Source organism: Diabrotica virgifera, chromosome 5 (genome assembly GCF_917563875.1).
Source record: "Diabrotica virgifera virgifera chromosome 5, PGI_DIABVI_V3a".
NCBI classification, from domain to species: Eukaryota; Metazoa; Arthropoda; class Insecta; order Coleoptera; family Chrysomelidae; genus Diabrotica; species Diabrotica virgifera.
Window position 1 is genome coordinate 42,435,652 of NC_065447.1, and position 25,268 is coordinate 42,460,919.

The window sequence follows — 25,268 nt, forward strand, 5'->3', positions numbered from 1 at the left end:
TAGTTATTCGCTTTATTCCATTTGTTCGGTTAATTTAGGTCATCGTTTCGGTATTTATCTTAGCTTCGTATCTATAACTTTTATTAATTAATTTTGCTTAATTCATCATTGTATTTTCTCTTCGTCAGGCTTGTGCCTATTTATTTATATATTTTTTATATTTGTCGGTTTCAATTTAGTGGTACGTAGCAAGCGTACTATAACCATTTGGTAGAGGGTCTCATGTGAGTTGTACCCTATATGTAAGTAAGAGGTACTTATGTAATTTTGTAACAGGTAACATTATTGTTGTCTTAGATAGATTTAACTTTTGTATAACTTTGTCATTTTAGAGTCACATGAGCACTTTGTGTAACTCAGAGATTGTCAAAAAATCTAGTAGTTATGTTTAATAAATATTTACTTATTTTGTATATCATTTATTTTTATTATTCCTTTATGTTCATTATTACTGATTTAATATATTTAATATTTGACAGCAGTGTAAGATACCTGGGAGAGTGATCGAAGATCATTTTCTTGGCGCCCATGATTTGTTAGTTTTATTTAATTGGTTCTTCTTTAGCACTTATTCATCTTTAATTATTTTCAGAACAATATTCTTATTTTAGTATACACCTTTTCTAGTCATCAGCATCTACTTTGAGCTACTGTTCTTCGACAGGCATGCAAACGAGCCGTATCCATCCTTGAGTGCCAAGTTGTTCTCTTGCATCTCTTGCTAGCCAACTCTATTCAGTTTGCCTCTGTCTATTCATACTTCTACTTCTATCCCTTTTAATTACCCTTTCCTGAACTTCATCATCATTATCATTATATCCTCCCATACAAGTACTACTTCACAAGTAGTATTTTTTCTTACTTCGGCTTCAATGTAGAAGCCTCTTCATTCTTATCTACATCTAGTTCCTTATTTTTTCCTTACTTCTGTTGGAGTATATCCTTCTCTTTACTTTCACTCCAACAGAAGTTCTTCTTTTTTGTTTCAGTAGTTTGTTTCTAACCTACTTTTCATTATCTACAACTCTGCTTCTACTGGGTTTACAGACTTCATAATATATCAACCATTTTTTTCACTTTTTTGTAAGCTATATTTTTGCTAAAAATACTTAATCCATAAAATACTTTTTGAGTTATTTGAGAAAAACCGTCTAAAACCGGGGTTTTTTGTTGAAAAATGAACATATTGACTCGCAAGTAACTCGAAAAGTATTGAGTAAAAAAACTCTATAGAACCAAAGTTGCTTAGAATTAGTCAGTTTATCCAATTCCGGACTTATTTTGAAAGTATCACCCCCAGGGCAAAAGCACACATCGGCACAATGTTACTTTTTTTCTTTGACGTGGTAGCTATGTGTTCGCCAAATTGCATGTCAATACAAGCGATTGTTTAAAATTCACAGCAAAAATTATGAGTAAATGGACTATTATTATTTTGTAGACTAAAATATCAAAATGAAACAAACATAATGAAATTATAACAAAATAAATTAAAATGACTGACTTCTGACATGTTCTCGCACATAGGAATCGACAGTAACTGGATGATGTACTAATAAAATTTCGTGTGTATTTATACTTTCATCTTCTTTAGATCCAGTGTCCATATTCAGAGGTTTGCCGCCATCAAGTTTACAAGTTCCTGGAACCGTTCTCTATCGGCTGCTGCGATAAATAATTATTTTACTGTGGTTCCACACCATTGTCTAATATTTCGCAACCATGAAAGTTTCTTTCCCTCCACTTTTGCTTAAACTATAAGGGGAAGTAGATGGTATTTAGGATGTAGGTCGTCTAATTATATGGCCTAAATATTCTGTTTTTCTTCTCTTTTTCTCCTATTTATACCTAATCCCTAATTAATTTCTTAACTTTTATTTTAAAATAAATTTTTGTTTTTTTTTATTTTTTTTCCAAATTATTTTGCAATTTTTTACCCTGGGTTTTGGCGCCCCTGAAGGATGGCGCCCGTGTGCATTGCACACTTTGCACATATGGAAGCGGGGGCCCTGGTCTCATATTAGCGAATCGACTATACCAATCCAAATGCCGCAGTCCAGAATTTTCGGTCCAACCCCTACCCAAACGCCACGTCATCATCGACAGCCTACTCTAAGGCCGATGCCGCACTGCAGGAAGTTTGGTAGGATCGTGGATGGTAGATACCTGCCTGGCGACCATCCAGCTACTTATACCACGAATAACAAAACGACGGTAGCCGCAGTGGGGGCAGTGGCATCCCACTACCATCTAACTATCCGGTGGATCGCCAGGCGTCTATCCACCCAAATCCAGGACCGTAACTACCATTGGGGTAACCTTGGCCGGGGGCCCCCGATTAGTTGGCCGTGCATAGATTTTAACGAGGTCAAATAAACCTTCAAAGTACTTTCAGTCAAGTTCTACTTCAAGTTGTCCAGTTGTATTAAGTACTCGGCCTATTCATTCTAACAACTTCAATGCGATTTTAACCTGTTTCACCTGCACGATTATAAAAAAAATTTTGTCTCAAAATCTCTCCATGAAGTCACCTCATTTTCTTTACTTTCAAACCACAAAGCAGCTCCGTCTTTTAGATGCCTTCTTATAATTTCTTTGCAATCTTCGAAGTTCTGCATATGTTGTAATTTGTTTTTTAAGATATTAATAAATGGTACCGGATGTTGTTTTCTAATATCCTCACCAAATTGGCTTCTGATTTCATTAGAGCTGTATATAATAACTTCCCGACGGTCTCTTCCTTTTTGACATTTTCCTATTTCCTTCAATTTTTCTTCCACGTTTTCCATATCGAATTTTAACGCATTCTCGAATTTTTCTTCCACCTTTTCAATTTTCTGTATCTCCTCAGCAATCTGGTTTAACTCTCCCTGCATTTTCTCTAAATAAACCTTCATTTCATAATTTTCCAACTCTCAACGAACAGTATCGTTCATTGGGAGGTACTGAATTCCCCATACCAGTCTGAAAGGTGTTCCTCGAAAGTCTCGGAAGACTCTCAAACCTCTCAATCCAACACGCTGGGCTGGAAGATTTGATGTAGTCAATGCATTGAAACAGAAATTTTGCAATGTTTCGAAGTGCCTTTCAAGTCTAGCTCTGACAAGTAACAAAAGAAATAAAAGAGACGAAGCAGCACAACTGAAAAAGAACCTAGAAATTTGTTTTGTTACTAGTTGTGCAAAATAAAATCCTTGAAATCCTCAACATAGTCTCGAAAACACTGCAATCAGAATTTTTTTTGGACCTCTTAACAGCTTACAGTTTACTTGAAGAGAGCCTCTTAAACCTAACTGAAATTGAGAGGCAATTTGAAACCTTCTTTGAAGAGACTTCAAATATGTGTCAACGTTGGGGAAAAGCAGTAGAGTTCGCTCCAAAAAGAATGCAGAAGACGAAAAAACATCTCGATGAACTGTGCGAAGATGAAAGACCCCAAGATCCAAACAGAGAAACCGTGATTTACTCAATGATCGACACATTATGCCTCGCTTTTAAGGAACGAAAGCAGTGTTAGATACGTACCGAATTGTTCAACCTGATTTTATTTTGAATGCAAACGAACAAGACCTTTAAAACGAAGCAATCAACTTCGTAAAACGTTTTCCAGATGAGATATTGTAAACCCCCGAGACCCACCGTTAGGGGGCCCCCAATTACGTTTGTCCCAGAGCCCGAACATCGTACTTACGGCCCTGTCCAAATCAGTCGTGTTTGATATTCCATCCGGGTAACCTGGTTATGGAGGAAAGCGTAATAAATGTTGTGTATAATGAAGGGCAATTTGGGACCCAACAGACCCACTATGTGACGAAACATGGCTTAACATATATCTGTTTTATTTATTCTTTGCAGTTGCATTAAAAAAATCCAATATTCAAGTCAGGTGAATTTAAAAAACAATTTGTACAATTTGTAGTTAGTGAGTTTTACCTCTAATAGGACCATATGCTAAAAAACAAACCAAATGTAAAGTAACAAATGAAACAAACGATTCCTTAGCAGTCAGTTGGATACTGACTTCTAACTTCATTTCACTCTTTCACTGCGTCCAGAATGCAGCGCCTCTCCACCATCCCCCTTTAAAATCCAGCCTCCAAGCGACCATCTAGCATCCTGCAGTGCGGCATCGGCTTAAGATCGACAGTGTAAATGCAGCAGTTTTGCACCATCCTACCAGAAGTTTGCAGTTAGTAGTGAACAGTGTAGTGAAGAAATGCTGAAGCTTTGAAGAATACATAGAGGATATCGAAAGATTGGTTTAATTAAAATCGACGCGGTTTATTTAAGAGAGTCATGAAATGAAAACCTGAGGTTAGATAAATAGGATAGCGAATGAAGCCAGACAAGATTACTATGGCCCCAGATACTGCGTTTGTACTGTCCCACACATATCAAGTTATTGTTGTTTAGACAGTCAATTTAATATAATAATACTTTTCTTCTAACTCACGTTTTTAATGTAGTCAATGGTTCCATAGAACTATTTCTATTGCTAGTGTCTGGATCTAGGGTAGTCAGCATACATCTGGTGCATTCTCTAACATTTCTCATAATAACGTCGCCAATTTTGACCCATTCCCAATTGTCTTCGTCAAAAGCTTTCATGGTGGGACCGTTCACAACTAAGTTAGGCCTAAAATTGTGAACGCTTACTGTACCATTACCTATCTTTTTAACCAAGTCGTCTACTGATCGCTGGTTTATTAAAGACATACTAGTAAGATCCGGATATAGTCCCTAAAAATAAAGAGTTTATATTATTTAACAATACTGAACTATATATTTTGAAAAAAAAAAATATTTTTCAATTAAAAATCTTTTAAAAATATTTAATTTACAAATATTTTTATTAGGTTGAAAAACTTAGTCTTTTATTTAGCAGATGCCGCTAGGCACCTACTACCATCTCGTCAGTTGCGGTGGGAGATGGATATGTCGAAAATTTTTGCCTGGGCCAGAGAAAAGCAGCCTATGCAGTCTTTGATGAACCTCTAACAAGAGGTGAAATCGTCGATAAGAGTGCTGGCTGCACTCTCTGATCTGAGTAAAAATTAAGACAGTTTTGGTTTCGCACCGCACTGAATGAATAAAAATGGTATACATTTTTATTTTTATATATTTTGAAATTTTTAAAATATAAACTAATATTTTTTTTGAAATAATTCTCTGTAAAATGAAACTAAGAGACGTCTTATATTTAAGTTCGTTCAGAGAGCGCCATAAACGCCCTTACATACGTTTCACATAGACTTGGTCCAGAAACCAAAAACTTGGTCCCATTAGGCTAAGGCTCCACGGGCGACAAATTTACGCTAGCAGTAGCCGTAAAACGAACTTAAGTTTCCGCGGAACGGAATATTAATAGCCGAACTGAACCGACTAGCACAAGTCCTGTAGTCGGTTCAGTTCGGCTATTCCTATTCCGTTCCGCGGAATCTTAAGTTCGTTTTACGGCTACTGCTAGCGTAAATTTGTCGCCCGTGGAGCCTTAGCCTTGAGGTTTTATTTCTCCGGAAATAAAACTTCGAATTGCAATAATTTTTTATTAATAATAATCTAGAACAGTGATACTCAACCTGCGGCCCGCGGGCCGCATGTGTCTCTCTAGCGTTTTTTATGCGGCCCGAAGACTAACTAGAGGGCCCTGTGATCATATTATTTGTCAAATTTCACGTATTTTCTCTAATTATTTGATAGTGTGCCGATGTGTTTGAGGCGTGTTTGGGAGTGAGGCAGATAATTTAATGACTTAAATTTTAAATTATATTTAGGGGAGTGCATATAGAATTTCACTTCGGAAAAAATCAAACAAGATAGAGCTTTTTGTAATTTCATTAAGAAATGTTTAATAAACAACATATCAAAAAGTTCTACTCAATAAGTGGGTGCTTCATTTTTTATTAAACAAATGAACTGCGAAATTAGATATTTTTTAAATAACTCCGAAAATATAAATTTTAGAAAAAAACTGACTTAACCATTGAAAAATTAAGAAAATTTTACAAAAAAAAACCTTATAGAAAGATTTTTCTAAAATTAAATCTGTAGCTTCTATAACTTTTTATTTATAACGCTAAATTCACCCTTCTCACAAACATTGGCGCACTGTAAACTAGCGTACGGCGAAGTGCACGGTTGAGTTATTTTAATGTAATTCTTTAACTGATCGATCAAATGAAATTTTAGAAATTGGACATGAGAGAAGAATAATTGAGCTATCCTATGGTTATAATAAAAAGAAATAAAATTTATAGGCATAAGAACGGTGTGGGCTGAAAGTGAGACTTACATGAATTTTGTTTAAAAATTATTTAAAAATGTGTAACTATTACAATTTTTCTTATAAAACTCTCAATTTTGCACAACTTACCTTTCAAACATCTTTCTAAACGATGTTTCATTCAAAAAAAATCTTAAAAATTTAATTCAAATGATAAGGACATCTCAAAAAATGTAATTTTTGAAAACTTCATAGTTTTACAGAATTAACACCACTTTAAGACGGTATTACTCAAGTTTGAATAGGTCTATTACAGTTTTATAAGTGCTTTTTTAAAGCTTAGGATGTAGTCTTTAAAATGCACTAAATTATTTTACTTTAGAAATGAAATACACTATTTCTTTTTGAGAAAATTAAGAAAGATAACAAAAATGTAATACAAAAACCGAAAATTACCAGCTAAAAAAATTTTTATACAAAGTGATCAAAACATTTTTCTGTAAAACTTACCTAAAATACATTTAATAATAAGCTTCAACAATAATAAATGTTCAACAATAAATTTTTTTTTAGCTCTTATACAGAATGTCTGCGTAACTTGGAACCTATTGATAACTTTTTATTATCAGTCTTACGAAAAAAAGTTATTCTTTATAAAATACTCTGCATTATATACAATCAAAGATGCAACCATCAAATATAAAATTTTATTAATTTTATACGTGGTATGTCAAAAAATATGAATTTCTCTCAAGAGTAAAGTACCTCTATAATTCACAATATCGAAAATTGTTATTAAGAAAAGTTGTTTGGAATTAAAAATATGTTTCAGTGTTCAATGACATCCTTCTATTTAAAATATTGTGAATAATAAAGGCACTTAACTCTTAAGAAAAATTCATATTTTTACATACCTCGTATAAAGTTGAAAAAGTTTGATATCTGATGGTTGTATCTTAGATTTTAGACCAGGTAGCGCATTTTATAAAGAATAACTTTTTTTCGTAAAATTGATAATAAAATAGTTACAATAATTGAAATAAAATGATGATGGGTATTCGTAATTTGAGAAAAAATTACATTTTTTTTTCGATTAGAATGATGTAATTGTATATTAAAATATAGTTTTTAATTTCAAACAACTTTTCATAATAGCATTTTTTGATATTCTGGAATATAAAGGTACTTTACTCTTTAAAGAAATTCATATTTTTGACATAACTCATATAAAATTGATAAAATTTAATATCTGATGGTTGAGTTTTAGATTTTTGACTATCCAGAGTATTTTATGAAGAATAACTTTTTTCCGTAAAATTGATAATAAAAAAGTTTTCCATGTGGTTCCTAGCTACGAAAAGATACTGGATATGAGCTTCTGTATAAGAATTGTCAAATTGTAATGCCATATTCGGATTCAGCATAACCAAAAACAAAATAGAAACATATTTGATCAAAGTAAAATGATGAATTCAACGATATTTTTAAAATTATTTATACAAAACAATTGTTATTGTTTAAACAATTAATAAACAATTAGCGGCCAAATCTGCGAGTAGAACTTTTTACTTTATGTATATAAACTAACAAAACTAGTTTTAGAAGAATATAAGCTGGTTTGAATTATTCCGAAACAATGCATGTTTTCGTTCTAATTGCACTCCCCTAATTGAGATTTTTAAGAACTCTGTTTAAAAAGCAAGGTATTATTAACTTTTAATAATAAATTATTAAAGTTAATGAACAAATACTCATTTTAAAAATATTCAATACTAATTTACTACATTGCAACGACCCATTTAGTAATCACAAGAAAAATTCAGGTCCGGATTAACAAAAAATTTTTTTTTAAATAATTGTGACCTTGAAACAACACCCTGTATATTGTATTATAACATTTTAAAAATTCGTCTGCACATTTAAAAAGAGCATAAAAACTATTGCTCGCTTCAATTTTTGCGCAGACGATTTAAGGACATTAATTTTGAAATAATTATATCGAAATGTTTGTTTTGAAAGTATGAGTTCTTAAAAATTTTGACATAATTTCAAAATTAAAGTCAATGAATTGTCTGCGCAAAAAATGGAAGCTCCATTAAAGCTCTTTTCAAATGTGCAAAGGGGTTTTGAAAATTTCAATATACATGATGTTGTTTCAAGGTCACAATGGATTTATAATTTTGTTTAATCCGGACCTGGATTTTTCTTGTGATTAGTAGTTGGGTGGTTTGGGTTCTAAATGTGACATATGTGTACCAAATATCAAAAAAATATACACAGTGGTTCTAATGGATCCAGAAAGAAATGGACAAAATCGATATAACACCCTGTAACTCGGTTATAAAGTCGGTGTAACAATAAATTTAGCACGTCTAGAACCGCCTCATTTACCTCTATTCACCATTCAAGTATTTCCGTTTCCCAATGAAACACCCTGTATACTACTTCAACTTGATTGCGGTCCGCAAGCTGTGGAAATAGATACTATGTGGCCCAGGAAAGAAAAAGGTTGAGTATCGCTGATATAGAAGCTCTTTTCGGTCCCCGAAAATAGTGCGTTCCTTAAAGGTATAGGTAGAAGGCATAATGTAGAGCAAAAAAGTCGTATAACATTTTTTTCTAAATTCATCCGTTTGACCAAAAAACGAAAATACATTTTGATATTCAAATTGAAGTCTGGCAACAACGCGCCACACAAAAATCTAAGGCCTTGTTCAGATAGGGCGGTTTTCCAACGTAAACGTCGCGATTAACCTGTTTTTCCCCTATTTTTCTTGGTATTAGGGTAAAACTTCACAGGCGACATTAGGGTGAAATCAAGTAAAACAGGTAAACCGCCCACGTTGGCGGTTTACCTATTTACCAGTTAAACCAGGCACACAGAGCCGGTCGGTCGGCAACAATGAATGTACAGAGTTATTCACTATATTTTGACCCCCCTCTAAACTGCTTTATTTACAGAATTAAAAAAAAATGTAAGATATGAAGCACGACAATATAGCTAAACATAATAATATACATAAACTTGACAAAATTCGTGCTACATAATTTATTAATGCTCCGAATAGCTCTAGTCTCAGAAAATTTAGGGTGTGGGTTCTTACAACAATATTTAAGCTAAAGAAAAGAAATTATTAATTTTTTTGGGTGCCATTAATAGATCAGAATCTATTGCTATATATCTATATAAAAATTACAAAAATGTTACGTAAAATGGTATCCCTTTGAATAGTAATGGTACTTACCCTTGGTGTATGTGGTAGTCTGCATTTCCTAATACAATAAGGATCATAGATGGATTGTGCGAACAGAAAAAGACGACATAAGTTTAAAACATAGTTATAATTTATTCAGATAAAAAATTGTTAAAAAACTGAGTTGGTTAGAAAAGTAAAAAAATAAGTCTTTCGCGTTTCATTTTAAAAGTTCGAAAAAAGAAAAAAGGAACGAAACAGTTTATTGCAAAATACCTGGTGATGATCTGTTGTTGATGAGCTGCTGGAATCTGATTAGCTCGCAAGAGCTGTGGTGGATGCGGCGAACTCACTTTCACTTTACAATTGTAGATTTAAAGTACTGTTACATAATTGTTATTATATTATACGAAAAATAAAAATTCCATAGTTTTTTGTTTTATGAAAAGAAAATAACTGCGTTCATGATTATTAGTGATACATCTCACTGACTTGATAATAAACATACTTTATTTAGACCATTGTCTTTAAAAAAACGGAACCACGTTCCACGAAGATTGAATTAAGTTCTGTCTGCACGAGACATATTAAACGGAAAACTTGTCCGCGAAAGTTGAATTAAGTTCTGTTTGCACGAAACATATTAAACGGAAACCTTGTCCGCGACAGTTGAATTAAGTTCTGTTTGCACGAAACATATTACACGCCGTACTAGGAAAAACTATTCCTTTATTGTACCGGACACAACACAAAGAATATACCGGTATGGTATTTAAGACAACATATCGCACTTGCGATTTTCACGACAGAATCTTTAAGATCCCATTTTGCCTATTTAGGCACAGACAAGAAAAAATGCACGTCTTCACTGCATGGCCGCTAGAACTTAATTCAATTCTTCTTTTCCTAATCTCGGACAAGATTTCTTTCTCCTCTAAATTCACCTCCCTTTCTCACAGCTATCACCTACTTTGACCAATAGTCATCATTCCGAACATTTTCCTACCAATCACATAGTTGGAAAATAATAATTACGCCATCCTTATTATGGTCATACGTTTCTTTTTCGGCCAATCACCATCGCTGTCCTTTTTGTAACCATTTAAGGATTTCCACGAAAGTTACTGCGTTGCAATTTCTGTGGAGTTCTTAGATTTCTATCATTCAAACACTTAGCAATATTTCCTATTCTTATTTTTATGAGACATATCCTGTTGCAAAGTAAATAACTCCTAGGAAATCTGTCTCCGAGCCCTAAAATCTCTTTGTAGTTTTACTGGCTGCAATAGCTAAATTACACCACTTAGGCATCTAGCATTTTTAGAATATTAATCATTCCGCTTTCACGGGTGATCTATGAGAAACGCCTTGGGTGTTACTTTACGTCGAATTTTATATCGATAACGACAGAGTCGGACTTTGCGATATTTAGGCTGTGGTTTTTCAGCTTGTTTCAGATACAAAACTGATTCAATTTTAAATTATGATTTTTTTACATTTATATCGCACTAGTGACGTCATCCATCTGGGCGTGATGACGTAATCACGACCAGCGTATTGTACATTTTTTTCTAATTCTGTAAATAAAGCAGTTTACAAGGGGGTCAAAATATAGTGAATAACCCTGTACCAGGGGCGTGCAGTCCATGGAAGCAAGGGAAGCATTGCTTTCCTTGGTTTCCGTAGTAATGCCGTACCATCTGAGTAACTGAGATAATTTTAAAAAAATTGAACAAACACATAATAAGCAGGATTTTAAGTTGCGTACGAGAATATTTAATTATGTAGTACAAGCAGCAAGTACCTACCTAATAAGAAAAGACAAAAACGTATTTTACTCTATTTTTGTCATACTACAGTAAATAACTAAGCAATGAAATAGGTACCCATACTAGTATAAGCAGCGCTGTATGCTGCATCCTTCCGTACTCGGACCATGATCGTATTTCTACGGTGGTATTCGGAGTTATATCGGCAATCGGCATAATAATCTGATTTTTAAGTTGCTTCTCTCCAGCGACTCAAGCCTATGTAAAAATCATCGGGGTTAGATGGTGAGCGGTGAGTTCAAATTTGGGGCATATCTTTAGCTTATAAGCAGTTTTGTCAATTGCATACGAAGATGTTTTTGGTGAATTTAAATGGGATTTACCAGCATTTGACAATGACGGGCTTCGTTGACTGATTTTTTGAAAGTATGAAGATGGATTTTATTGAATTATTTATATAAATAAGTACATAGAATTATTTATATTATAAATACTAAATATAAATATTATTTATATAAATATATTATAAAATATGTATTAGTGTTTTGGAAAATGGTGAAAATGTGAAATGTGGGATACAGAAACTATAAATAGCTCGAGAGGATTTTTGGATAGTTTAAAACATTATTTGAATTTTACTTTATAACTTAGCTTTTTTCAGAAATATTTCCATTCTCAGATAATTTATTTAATGTATTGCAATGCAAGATAAACGAGATTGGTTTCTGTGTAAAAAAATTAGCGTATTTAAAGATATTATTAACAAAAAGAGAGAGATGACTTTGAAAAATGCTCGAATAATATGATGGCAAGAAGTTAAGTTAAGCCTAAAAGGAAACGAATAGGTACGCACTGATAATGTTGGAGATGTCGAATCGTGCTACCGCCAACTATACAATTTACCAGATTTTCGATCAAATATGCCAACGAATGGAAAATAGGTTTTAAGAATTTTGATGACCGAGACTTTCTTTAGCTGTGCAATTTTAATACATTAAAAAAACACATTTTCCTGAAAAACAAACAAAATCTTTGATGCGTCTTTATGGACAATATTTTGACTTGATTTCATTAAGTTCAGAACTAACAGCTTTATATGAGACTGAGGATATTGAGTATTCACACAAAAAATATTGCCAGTGAGTTACTAATGTAACTGCACGATATTACGGCCTAGTACACAATTGCGGTCCATTACATTTAAAGTCGTAAAATAAGATATATTTTGAAAAGGCGGAATACTCACACACTATATTCAAATCTATGATGCTTTTGAAAGCAGTAATTAAAATTCCCGCCATTTTTCATGCGGCTGCTGGCACCTTCACTTGTCATGAATACCCAGTATGCACAGAATCGTTGAATAAGCACCACGTGTTATTGTTTTTGTTTAACGAGTGATCCCAATCATCATAGAGTTCTCAATAGAAGTTGGTAAGATTTTATAAGAAATATCTATATTTCCAATAACCAATATGCATTTATTTATTTCGTTTTAATTCTTTCGTAAGATAATTTTTAATATTTTATTAAAAAATTACATTTTAATGACGCACGCAATTATGTTCTCATTCTGTATGTCATGTACGCTATTCCGTTCTACGGACGGAATTAAGGAATAAAAGGTTCAACTGTTATTACTTGTTTGTAACGATTTATTAACCGAATTGGTCAACATTTTGTTTATAGTGGAACATTGAAACCTAAAAGTTTGCTTGAGATAATTACGTACTAATATTCTGTCAACCACCTTCTTATTATTTGAATTCTAAACTGTGTTATATCTCAAAAATTAACCGAAGTCATACCATGAATTCGATTTTTCAGTGGGCATTTTTATTTGTTTATTTGAGGAAATAGTAATTATTTCTGGGCCTTACTTCTTACTGATATTATTACTTTTAATTTCGTTACGTGTAATTAATATTTTCTTGAAAAAATGTCTTTTTAATGACGCACGCAATTATGTTCGCATTTTATATCTCATGTACATTATTCCGTCTTATGGACGGAATTACGGATGGGAAGGGTTAAATATTATTATTATTTTTTTATTCATAATCACTTCAACGGGTAAGATTATTACTTTTTAGTGCTACTAAAACCTGTAACGGTTCGATTGAGATATTTACGTGCCAGTATTTGACCAGTCTGTTTGTTGTTATTTGAATTTTATAATGGTATTTGTCCAACTATTCCTTAATAGAGTTATGCTGTATAGTAATCTTTTTATGAGTATTTGTTTTGGTTTAATTAAGAAACGTACTTAATCAATTTTGTTAGTTTTTTTTTAAACGGCATTTCAAAACACATTACTGATTTCATTGGTTTTATTTTAAATTAACTGGGACTGTATTAAATTAGATAAATACATTTAATTTAAATAGCACGGTTATAGGTTCACAGAATATTAAATGACCATAAAAACGTCCTTTAGACCATAATTTGAAATGGCAATGTAGCTTTTGTCCATTATTACATTTATACGCAGCTAAACTATATCAAGCAGTATGTATGATTATATTCTTACTATACCTACTTGAGTCTTATATATGTAATTTTTTTCAGATAAAATGCCATCAAAAAGGTACACCCCGGAATTATTAAACGAAGCCCTGGAATCTATCCAAAGTAAAACAATGTCTGCGTATAAAGCTTCGAAATTATACAATATACCTAAACAGACATTATTAGATAAGATACACAGAAAATACACAAAACAATCATTTGCTGGAGCCCCAACTATTCTAACAACAACTGAAGAAAATCTTATAGTAAAATGGGTACATCATTTAGCAGACATTGGCTTTCCGGTTAATAAAGATCAGTTATTATATTCAGTCTCAAAACTGGTCAAAGAGCTAAATCGTCCACACAAATTTAAAAATGGTTTACCAGGCAGACATTGGTATGAGGGATTTTTAAAAAGGAATTCAACTATTACTAAAAGAGTCTCTCAAACCCTTACCACAGCGAGGGTTGGTGCCAATGAAGAGAAGATCAGAGCTTGGTTTCAAAAAATTTACAGTTACTTGGAAGATAATAATTTGGTCGAAATTCTCGAAGACCCTTCCAGAATTTTTAACTGCGATGAGTCAGCATTTTTTCTATGTCCCAAAGGTCAAGGTGTTTTAGTACGAAAAGGTACTCGGACCGTGTATTCCATGTCTGGAAATGATGAAAAGGAATGTTTGACTCTTTCCCTGGGCTCTTCTGCTGATGGTAAATTAATGCCCATTTTCGTTTTGTTTCCGTACAAGAGGATTCCACAAAATATATTATCAAAATATCCCTCCACATGGGCACTAGGTAGATCGGATAGTGGCTGGATGACGTGCCAAACATTCTATGAATACGTCACAAATGTTTTTTATCCATACTTATTGAAACAAAATATTAAAAGACCAGTTATACTATTCATGGATGGACACTCTTCCCACCTGTCGCTACCTCTAAGTGAATTTTGTAGAGACAATGACATTGTTTTGATTGCCTTGTTGCCTAACTCTACACATATATTGCAACCCATGGATGTGGCAGTTTTTCACAGCCTCAAAAATGCGTGGAGGAAAAAAGTCCATGACTGGCGAATGCAAAATAATGGTCGACGTTTAAAACGTTGCGAATTTGGTCCATTGTTAGAAGACTGCATTTTAGTTTCTTTAAAACCTGAAACTATACAACATGGATTTCGTGCTTGTGGATTATTTCCTTTCAATCCGGATGCCGTAAATTATAGCAAGCTCATAAAATCTTCGAGTTCTAATAGCACTACTAATGTCAACACTCCATCTATCAACTTCCCGATACAATCCTCCCCAGGAACTTCAACCACCGAGAATTCGCACCAAATAGTCAAATACTTAGAGGAGTGGGCAGGTAGTGAGAAAATACGTGAATTTAAAAAATGCAATGGGGATTGGATAGGAGATGTAAAGGATACAAATTTGTATCTTTTTTGGAAAACAGTCAACAGCAGTGTAACGACAAGTGAAAATACAAACGATAATAATTTTGATTTGGGCAACTCAACGCTGGAAGCAAACTTTGTGGATAACCTGTCTGACATTAATGTGGATTGGTCTGCCGTCAACGATGAGAATTTTATACAGTTTGACGTACAAAAGGATGGCTTTTTTGAATATTCTTCCCAGGTTAATAATTTAACAACAAATATTGATTCAACACCAGACTCACAACAACAATCGGTGACACTATCTGATAACCTACTAATACCTGAAGATCTTACAAGACGTACCCATTCAACACCACAAAAAACTGAAATTACACTTAGTAAGAATAACTGCGACATGGAAGAAGGAATAATACCTGAAAATATTACCAGCGAAAGACATTTCACACCAGAAAAAACTAAAACCACACTTAGTAAGAATAACTGCGACATAGAAGAAGGAGTAATACCTGAAAATATTACAAGCGAAAGACATTTTACACCAGAAAAAACTAAAACCATACTTAGTAAGAATAACTGCGACATGGAAGAACGAGTAATGCCTGAAAATATTACAAGCGAAAGACATTTCACACCAGAAAAAACTAAAACCACACTTAGTAAGAATAACTGCGACATGGAGGAAGGAGTCATACCTGAAAATATTACAAGCGAAAGACATTTTACACCAGAAAAAACTAAAACCATACTTTGTAAGAATAACTGCGACATGGAAGAACGAGTAATACCTGAAAATATTACAAGCGAAAGACATTTCACACCAGAAAAAACTAAAACCACACTTAGTAAGAATAACTGCGACATGGAGGAAGGAGTCATACCTGAAAATATTACAAGTGAAAGACATTTCACACCAGAAAAAACTAAAACCACACTTAGTAAGAATAACTGCGACATGGAAGAAGGAGTAATACCTGAAAATATTACAAGCGAAAGACATTTCACACCAGAAAAAACTAAAACCACACTTAGTAAGAATAACTGCGACATGGAAGAAGGAGTAATACCTGAAAATATTACAAGCGAAAGACATTTCACACCAGAAAAAAGTGAAACTATAGCAGTTCAGTCCTATCAACAAACAATTAGGACACAAAATGATTCTAAGTCAGAATTTTCTACACCGTTTAAAAATGCATTCTATTGGCCAGAAACTGCCTCTACTAGCCAAAATAAAAAAACGGTCAAGAGAAAAATAACTCCAGCAGTAGCGACGTGTTCAGAATACATAGAGTACCAAAGACGTGTAGAACAAGAAAAGAAAAGTAAACTGGAAAAAGCAGCATTGAGGAAGATGGAGAAAGAAAACCGACTAATAAATGAAAATAAAAAGAAAACTAAAAGCGCAAAACAAAAGAAACTGTCCAATAATGGAAAAAGAAAAAAAGAACAAGAAGTAGGAGAAAAGAATTTATCCGATCAAGAAAATAAAGATGATAACCGCGAAACAAAAAATCACACACTCCAACCTCTTCCTAAGGCAATCCAGATAGGAGATTACGTAGTGATTTCATACGAAGGTGAAAGATTTCCAGGAATTGTAAAGGCAGTTATAAACAAAAATCCAAAACAATACGAGGTCAAAACAATGACATATAGTGGAACCAATTGGCGCTGGCCTGATAAGGACGATATACTAATTTACAACTCTGAGGATGTCTTGAAGAAAATAAAATGTCCTGTACCAGTCAACAAAAGGGGTATATTTTCTGTTCCGGACTTTAATGATGCCGATAATTAGTTTCTATTGTGGATTTCCAAACTGTTTAATTTTAATTTTTTTTTGTGTGTACTTAATACTTAATGTAATATTTTTTAAACTTATTTCAGTAACATCCTTGTGACTAATTTCAACTAACAAGGTATATCCCATTTTCTTATTATTACGTCTTTTACTTGTATTTTCTAGTGCTATTATTCCTAGTACACAAGTTTATTTGACCACCTAACCGTAGGCCGGAAATAGGTACCAACTAGAACGGAATTACTCTAGTCCTCGAAATTATAGCACGTAATTAAAGACATTGGAGTGGTAATTAAAAATATTAAATTTGATATGAAATGTAGGTTACTCTATATAAAAAAATACCGCACTCAAAATATAAAAGTTCTATTTTTGGGTTAAAATTATACGACATACAAATATACTTATTTTAACAATTAGAATTTTGTCTCAAAGGTAGAAAAGTCTTAATAGGCCGGAATATGGTACAATTACCTTATTTTTTCCACCTACCTCTACCGAAACTATACATTTCCTGACCTGATTGTAGGGAGGAAAGGCGTACCTACTTTTCGTCCCTAGGGAGACAAGGTACTTTTACTCCCTAGGGAGTATACCTAGTAGTATGTATACGTTTTATAAAGGATTTTACTTGTTTTCTTTTCCAATTGAATATAATCTGATTAAAGAAATGTCACAATATCCACGTTTGTACAAGGAAGTTATAGACAAGTTTTCGAAAAATGGTAGAAGAACTGAATTACATTATAAATAGGTGTTTTTACAATTTTTTTTATAAATTGCTTCCCCTGTTTCAAATTTCATCGCACGCCCCTGCCCTGTACATTCATTGGGGCCGACCGACCGGTACTGTCCCGCCATACAGCTGACCGACTATAACAACTTTTATTTATGTATTCAATTTAGAATGTGTGTACTGATTTTCAGCCTTAGTAAATGGATTTAATTACCTCCGCTGGTAAGCAACTTTGACAAGCTGTCAGTACCACCTGTTCTACGTTTCGCTTGACCGACCGAAGTATGTTTCTCTACACAATCATGGTAATCAACTGTGAAAAAACTAGCTTTAGTAAATTCAGAGAGATTTTTCGGCGCTGCCTCTCCGTCTATAATCTTCTCAGTAAAATAATCAATAATCATTATAATTTTGTAGGTTGTATGAATTAAGGATATTCATCTATACGCTCTGAGCTTCGCTGGTGTCGCCACTAGCGGATTACTAATGCAACTTTCGCCGGTAATTTTTAAATTTATTATTTAATTGTTATCGCTTAATATTTACAACGCAAAAAAGTAATTAAATTGTAATCGATTTTGCTAATCATTTTGACGTTCTATTGATGAAATATTAATTTCTTACTTCGGATACTTTCACAACTATCGTGTAGATGGCGCTAAGATTAATAGATTAATTTATAATTAGGGACATATTACGGAATATTAAAAAAACTCAGTATTCAGTAAAAATTCAGTATTTAACACGTAAGTATATTTAAGGTAAAAAAATATACCACAGCTTTAACCAACTAATATTTTGGCTAATTACTAATGTTTTTCATTTCAATTTTAAATTAATCACTTTGACATTTATGTCAAATTTCCAGGAAAGGTTCCCTGACTTGTCACTAGTGGCGCTCACGAACTTTTAAATATCCCCTCTACGTACGAGCTCACAGCGTATAGTTCTTACATACATGTTTAGCTATACTTACTGCAGAGAAATTTGAAACACTTGTATAAAATGATATATCCTTTTTGTGTGCCTTCTCAATATCCCTTTTGTAAATACCATCATGAAACCCTAACCGTAGACCAGTGGGTTTTTGTAAAATTAGTCTGGATAACCAAGTTGCTGCTTCATCTCCACAATCGATCGCACTACAAGGTTCTTTTACATGTAGCCTAAAAAATATGCCAACATAAACTTTTATATTAAAAAATACCCTGAAGTATAAATTTTAACATTTTCAAAATATATCCAAAAAATGCTATAAAAAATGATCAAATTAGGAAAGCTGGTGGTCTATATAATACACTGAGTGAGTTCCTGAAACTAATACAGTGGAACCCCGATAAGTCGGCCCCCGATAACCCGGAAGTTCGGCTAACCCGGACCGATTTTTATCAGACAAACATTTCAACGATAAAAATGTATGTAATATAATATTTGAGAGATAATGGGTATTTGTGTAATTTGAACTACATATACCAGGGGTGGCCAAGCACCTTGATAGGCCGAGCCATTTTTCAAAATTTGTAATTTTTCGCGAGCCACGATTAAACAATTATTTAAAAAGTGTAAAAATGGTATTTTTTCCTCAGTGAGAAAATTTTTTTCTCGGTGTTTGGATTTCACGAATTTTAAAGTGAAATAAAATGGTTTACATCGCTGTTTCAAATAAAAAAATATTTCTAAAAGTAGCCTTTACTATTTCAGGATATCTCGATTCTTCGTCATATTTCCATCTTTGTCTGGGACAGCCTTCTGATCTTCTACCGTCTGGTCTATCAAAAAGCACTCTTTTTGACACTCTGTCTTCCTCTGACTTTACCACATGACCTGCCCATCTTATCCGGTTAGCTTTTATTTATCTGACGATGTTTTCAGTACCACACAGTCACCAATTCAGTTGGGCGGCACCTTCTCCACTCTCCTGTCAACTCATCACTTTGAGGGCCAAATATCACTCTGCGAGACCTTTACTTTCAAAAACCAACAGCATATTTATTTCCTGCTGCTGTAGCTTCATGTTTCACTTCTGTATGTAATAATTGGGCGAATAATTGGCATGCACAATCCAAATTTAGATTATCTTTTTGGCAACTTGGATCTTAATAATGATGATAGGGAGTATATTGCTCTATTTCACGCAGCTATCCATGTTGAGACCTCTTTTTATATGTGGCTGTCATCTGTGATTACCGCCCCCAGATATTTAAACTCTTTTACTACTTCGAAGTTGTGGTCATTAGTAGTTACGCTCTGCCTAACTCTTGGTCTTGGATTTTGTAGTATGTATTTCGTCTTCTCTTTAATTATTCGAAGGCCCAGACTAGCTGCTTCTTACTTGAGTTGTAAAAATAGCTCTCTCTCATCTCTTGTAGAATGAGCAACAGCTCTAAATCATCAGCAAAGGCCAACAATAGTTTTGATCCTCGATTCGAAAATCCTCCTGTCAGCTCAGATGATACTTTACTATTACATATTCTAGGGCCAAATTGAATAGCAACGGTGATACGGGGTCTCCTTGTCCAAGTCCTAATGTTACACCTAGTCTTTTACATTTTTTGTCAATAATTTAAGACATTTAACACAAAAATTAAAAGTAGTTCAGCTGCATTTATTGAGAGCCACAAATAATCCTTCAAAGAGCCACATGTGGCTCGCGAGCCACAGTTTGGCCACCTCTGACATATACGATAGTAAAAATGACTCATGGCACACGACGTTCATTGTCGTGTTATCGGAAACAACAGGCACCTGTACTATCCTTTATTTATTTCAAACTGTTTTAGCATTGTTTAAAAAAGACTAAAAGACTATTAAAAAATTCTTTTTTAAACAATGGTCTTAGTCTTCGCTGTTATTAAATAATATAACATCGTTGCGATTGAGAGCGTATTGTGTGTAGTAACAGTCGTATTGTTCGCTTCCGTTCTGTAATCGTTCGTAAATCTATTCAGATTTTGTGTTTGCGTGTTTTTTTGTCTACGTAATGCCAACAAAACGTAAAAATGTTGTATGACAAATGACAATGGAAAAGAAACTAAAAGCATTAGGTAGAATTGATAAAGGAGAATCGTTAAAAACAATTACAGCATCATATGGTGTCGGTACATCTACAGTATCAAATTGGACGAAAAATAGAACTAAAATCGAAGAATTTTGTTTCAAAATGATAACAAAAGACAGTTTGGACAATCGGTGCAAAGCTAAAAATGAGACTCTCGACGACTCTTTGTATGTGTGCTTTTATACGGGACGGGAACGTGGTTTACCAGTGTCTGGACCAATTATTCAAGAATCAGCACTCAAGCTGAATAAAATGTTGCCTGATTGTGAACCAAATTTCACTGTGAGTCAAGGTTGGCTGGATAGATGGAAAAAAACGTCATGGAATACGCCAACTATCTGTAAGTATACCGTATTTTATTAATTTTTACCATTTTCTACGGCTAACCCGGATTTTCGATAACCCGGATCGGCCGCGGTCCCGATTAATCCGAGTTAACGGGGTTCCACTGTAGTTGAAGATAATATAAAAGATAACATGAAGTAGTAGTAAAACATTATAATGCAATATTGTTATATTATAACACTAGAGTGATACTCTAGAACCTGAGTCGCACCAACTGGCTTAAGTTTGTGTTTGTCGTAATACCAAAAAAACAAAATGTTAGGAAATACTCAGATTAACAACTAATAATCAGCCTATTAAACCACAACTTTTAAGACCTTCCTAATAATAAGCCATAACAGAATTAGGCGCAAAAGCGAAGAAAACCTCGAAGAAACTTTGGTTTTGGAAATTCTATGTGAACTTGTGAGGCACTTTTTGCGCTAAATATGCTATTACATAAATTCCGTGATCAAAGAAAAGATGTATTTGCATGTTTTGTGGATTTTGAACAGGCATTAGATAAAATTCAGCATATGCTAAGAAATACAGAAAAAGATGATATAGATATTCGTGTAATTTAGAATATGTACTGAACTCAAACCGCCATGCGCCATGGTAAAAATTGGAGATAGTTACACCGACAAAATCTCCATACAACCAGAAGTCCGACAAGGTTGCATTTTGTTCCCAACATTGTTCAATGTTCACTCCTAATATTTATTTACAAAAGCACTTGTGATACAGCCATATGGAATAAAACGGAGAATTAACGGGGAATTACTTAAGAGTAAACAGTAGCGATCAACAGGTAGCAACAAAATATAACTTCGGGAAATAGTATCATAAGCTTTGGCAACAGTGGTAATCTTTGACATTATCTAAGATTAATATTTTGACAATATCATATTCGCGCTAAATAGAAGTAATAGAAAATGATTTTATTATTAATAAATAGATATTTATAAAAATAAACCAATATGAGTGAAAATTGTATGTTAAGATAGGTATTTAGAAAGGTATTTGCATGAAATATATAATAATAAAACAATAATAAATAATCATTTTTTGTTGTAAAGCGAAACAAATTTCGATTTTCGCATAATTTTGGCACGTTTTTTAATAAACCTTTTCTTGGAAGGTTTCACTTTATTTGTCGTTTGATGTACTTTTTTCATTTTGTTAAACTATTGATAATATTTTTAGAATAAGAAATCCTTCTAAAACTTTATATACTCGCATTAGAATTCGAAATATTTTTAAGTAAAATATACTTACCTACCTACATATTATAACTAAAACTCACAATTAACAACAATCTATTCTTTCAAAGAGGCCAACAACTTATACAACAACAACAAATATATAATAAATTAACTATCAATAAACACTACTTTCCTATGAAACAACAAAAACGAATTCTTAAATTAACACACTACTGCACTAAACAGATATCGATAAAGATGACAGAACAGATTAGAGAAAATCTAACGCAGGTTTGTCAAAATGACAGTGATAATTTCTCTATGTTGCCTAATTAGTTATAATATGTTCGATTTCTTGTTAGAAATAAAAAATTTTAGTATTTCCAAGATTACACAAAATCTAGGCATGGGACAAAAAAGTTTATTTGAAGAAAGTTTTTTTTTCTTCTTAATGGCGGTACAGGCTCCTTTTTTCAATATTTTATTTAGTTATAGAGTAATTTCCACGTACTAACATATTTCTGAAATTGGGCTCTGTACCGCCATTCTTTATTATATTACGAATATGTGTGCCAAATATCTCGACAAAATATTCAAAATTAGAGCCTCAATCTTGGAACGCGTTTGTTGCTACCTGTTGATCGCTACTGTAGCCTCTTAATGTAATAATTACGACATGCGGGCAATACAGTAACTCTTTCAGAAAACATTGAAGATTGCTTCAATGCTGTTTTAAGTGCTATTTGTAAGATTAAGTGCTATTTGAACCCATTTTTGATTATTGACGTTGAACCTATTTTTTATGATTGAAGTATTATTACTACGACGAAAATGGATATAACTAATATAAACGAGGAATAGAATTAATTGGAATAAAATTATTACAGAGTAGAGACCATGAATATACAAACGAAAGAGAGGGAGACCACAGATAAGATGGGTAGATGACCTAAAACACCAAGCCGGCTCAAAATGCCGGCTGTCCAATATTTAATGTCGCAAGGCTAAAAGAATAAAAAGAATATAAACTTTTTTTTTTTTTTTAAGCTCCATTTAATTTACAATCTGTTATCACTCGTAACAATAAGTAAATTGTGGGAGTTCGGTCCTGGCAGGTATACTAGTTGGTGCGTATTTGTCAGCTCCAAACAAAATAGTTATTTAGATAGTAGCTAATGAGTAAAAAATTTTTATTTTCGCATATATAAGTGTATTATAGTGCGTTCAATTATTGTACGTAAGTACTCTTTAAAATTATATGAAGCCAAGTTATTTCACTGGAATTTATTATTTATCAGAAGTCGGTTTGATACAAAAAACCCTAAACACGTTTATTCGTTATCTATAACGACATGATAAAATCACCTGTTGTAAGACAGGTCCGTATTTCAGGATTTACTTAGTTTTGAATAATAAATAAAATATGTCAAATCCGACTGCCGGGACTTCTGACTACAGGAGCGCCCAAATGGAAAACACTACTAAAACTTATTCTACTGCTTTGATTGAACAACAATTTCCAACAAAAGAACAAGCCATTGTATTCCCATCCATTGAAAACCTTAAACTTCAAGATTATCTGATTTCACTAGGAAAGTTGATCGAGCCCAAAAATATCCTATTTTCCTCAAGGCTTTCTAACAACAGAGTGTGTATGTACCTTGCAAACAAAAATGTCGTTGAAAATTTCATGAATAACTATGGAGGATCCATAGAAATTAATAACCAAAAAGTCCAAGCACGCAAACTAATCACTCCATCACAAAGGCTAATTCTGTCAAACGCTTGTCCCTCCATACCGCATGCTGTATTAATTCAAGAAATTGAAAAATAGGGCCTTCAACCCATGTCTCCCATGTCATTTCTCAAGATAAGCGCCGGTTTGCCGGAATTCAACCACATTTATAGTTTTAGACGACAAATCTTTATCACACCACCGCTTGCCCCAATACCTGAATCCATATTAATGAATTATGATAACACCAACTATAGAATTTATTTTGCACAAGATTCCTTGATCTGTTTTTCATGTAAAAGGCCAGGCCACACTGCAGCAAATTGCAAAACAATCCAAGAATCAGTTTCTGAAAATTATAACCAAAACCCCCACTCCCAATCATCTTCGCAACCCATACCTTCCGAAATACTTTCAACCAACCCCTCAAAAACTCCAACCTCACAACCAATTATCAATATAGATACAACCCAGTCCACACAAAATAGCTCAAAACGCAGTTTGGATGACATTGTTACACCTCCTCTAGCGCAAGATGCTAATTCAGAAAACCAAAGTCTTGAACCATTTGTTAAACCTAATGTTGCTCCAGCTAAAAAACCAAAGAAAAGTAAGGGAAAGACTCCAACTCACGTACTCATGGAACCGACCAAGGCATTCATCTCAGAGCAAAACCCTTCATTTGTTCTTGATTTTGATCAAATATCCGATCTATTTGAAAATGTTTATGGTGCACAGGACCCAGTCAGCATCATAAAAAACTACACTAGCGAATTTGAAGCTTTAGTGAAAATGCTAACAGCAATATACCCGTATTTCAAATAAAGATCGATTAAAGCTAGATGTACAAAAATTAGAAAGAAACTATTGAAGCATTTACAGATGGCTTACTCGGATACTGAGGCATCAGAGACTGAAAGTGAGTTTTCTCAAGAATAGAGTCATGAACTTCTGTGACAATCCCAAATTTCAGTTTTATTTATTATAAATGGGCTTCTTATCAATTTTGCAGTGGAACATTAACGGTTTCTATAATAACCTTCCAATGCTCCAAATAATTCTGTCCAGACACAATCCAGATATAATTTGTCTTCAGGAGACTAATTTCAAAAATGAAAACATACAAGCTTTAAAAAAATTTAAAAATTACTGCAAAAACAGAACTAACCAAGATAAAGCCAGTGGTGGAGTAGCTATCTTTGTAAAAAAGTCAATTGAAACTACAGTAGTTCCTCTCCAAACTAATCTAGAAGCAATTTGCATTAAAGTTAACTCGAGTCCAAATATCTACGTTTGTAACTTATACT

General features: G+C 33.4%; 2 protein-coding genes across 6 annotated transcripts in view; both read right to left on the bottom strand.

The window, feature by feature from the left end:
• Positions 1–25,268, bottom strand: part of LOC126885717 (mitochondrial amidoxime-reducing component 1-like) — a 66,281-nt gene that overhangs the window by 7,189 nt on the left and 33,824 nt on the right. For both annotated transcript variants that reach the window (XM_050652449.1, XM_050652450.1), the window contains exons 4-5: positions 18,616–18,805; positions 4,454–4,740 (exon numbers count right to left, since the gene is read on the bottom strand). In XM_050652449.1, the coding sequence (XP_050508406.1) occupies positions 4,454–4,740; positions 18,616–18,805 (477 nt within the window). The remainder of the gene's footprint in view (positions 1–4,453; positions 4,741–18,615; positions 18,806–25,268) is intronic.
• On the bottom strand, positions 12,330–16,448 carry LOC126885718 (uncharacterized). Of its 4 annotated transcripts, none has more exons than XM_050652451.1 (3): positions 16,167–16,448; positions 15,888–16,073; positions 12,330–15,608 (listed from the first exon to the last, which is right to left on the bottom strand). In XM_050652451.1, the coding sequence occupies exons 2-3, from the start codon at positions 16,054–16,056 to the stop codon at positions 14,920–14,922; spliced, it is 858 nt and encodes a 285-aa protein (XP_050508408.1). In that variant the 5' UTR covers positions 16,057–16,073; positions 16,167–16,448; the 3' UTR covers positions 12,330–14,919. The 4 variants fall into 4 exon arrangements, 3 of the variants coding, with proteins under 3 accessions (XP_050508408.1, XP_050508409.1, XP_050508410.1); XM_050652452.1 differs by having other exon boundaries at positions 15,888–15,980; positions 16,074–16,178; XM_050652453.1 differs by lacking the exons at positions 15,888–16,073; positions 16,167–16,448 and adding an exon at positions 16,074–16,160.

What these genes read in the sequence shown, in the direction of transcription:
- LOC126885718 (XM_050652451.1), bottom strand. Translation starts at nt 16,056, where the DNA reads ATGTCGCAGTTATTCTTACTAAGTGTGGTTTTAGTTTTTTCTGGTGTG. An exon ending in TTCGCTTGTAATATTTTCAG is followed by an intron (nt 15,609 to 15,887) that starts GTATTACTCGTT and finishes TAATATTTTCAG; the next exon opens with GTATTACTCCTTCTTCTATG.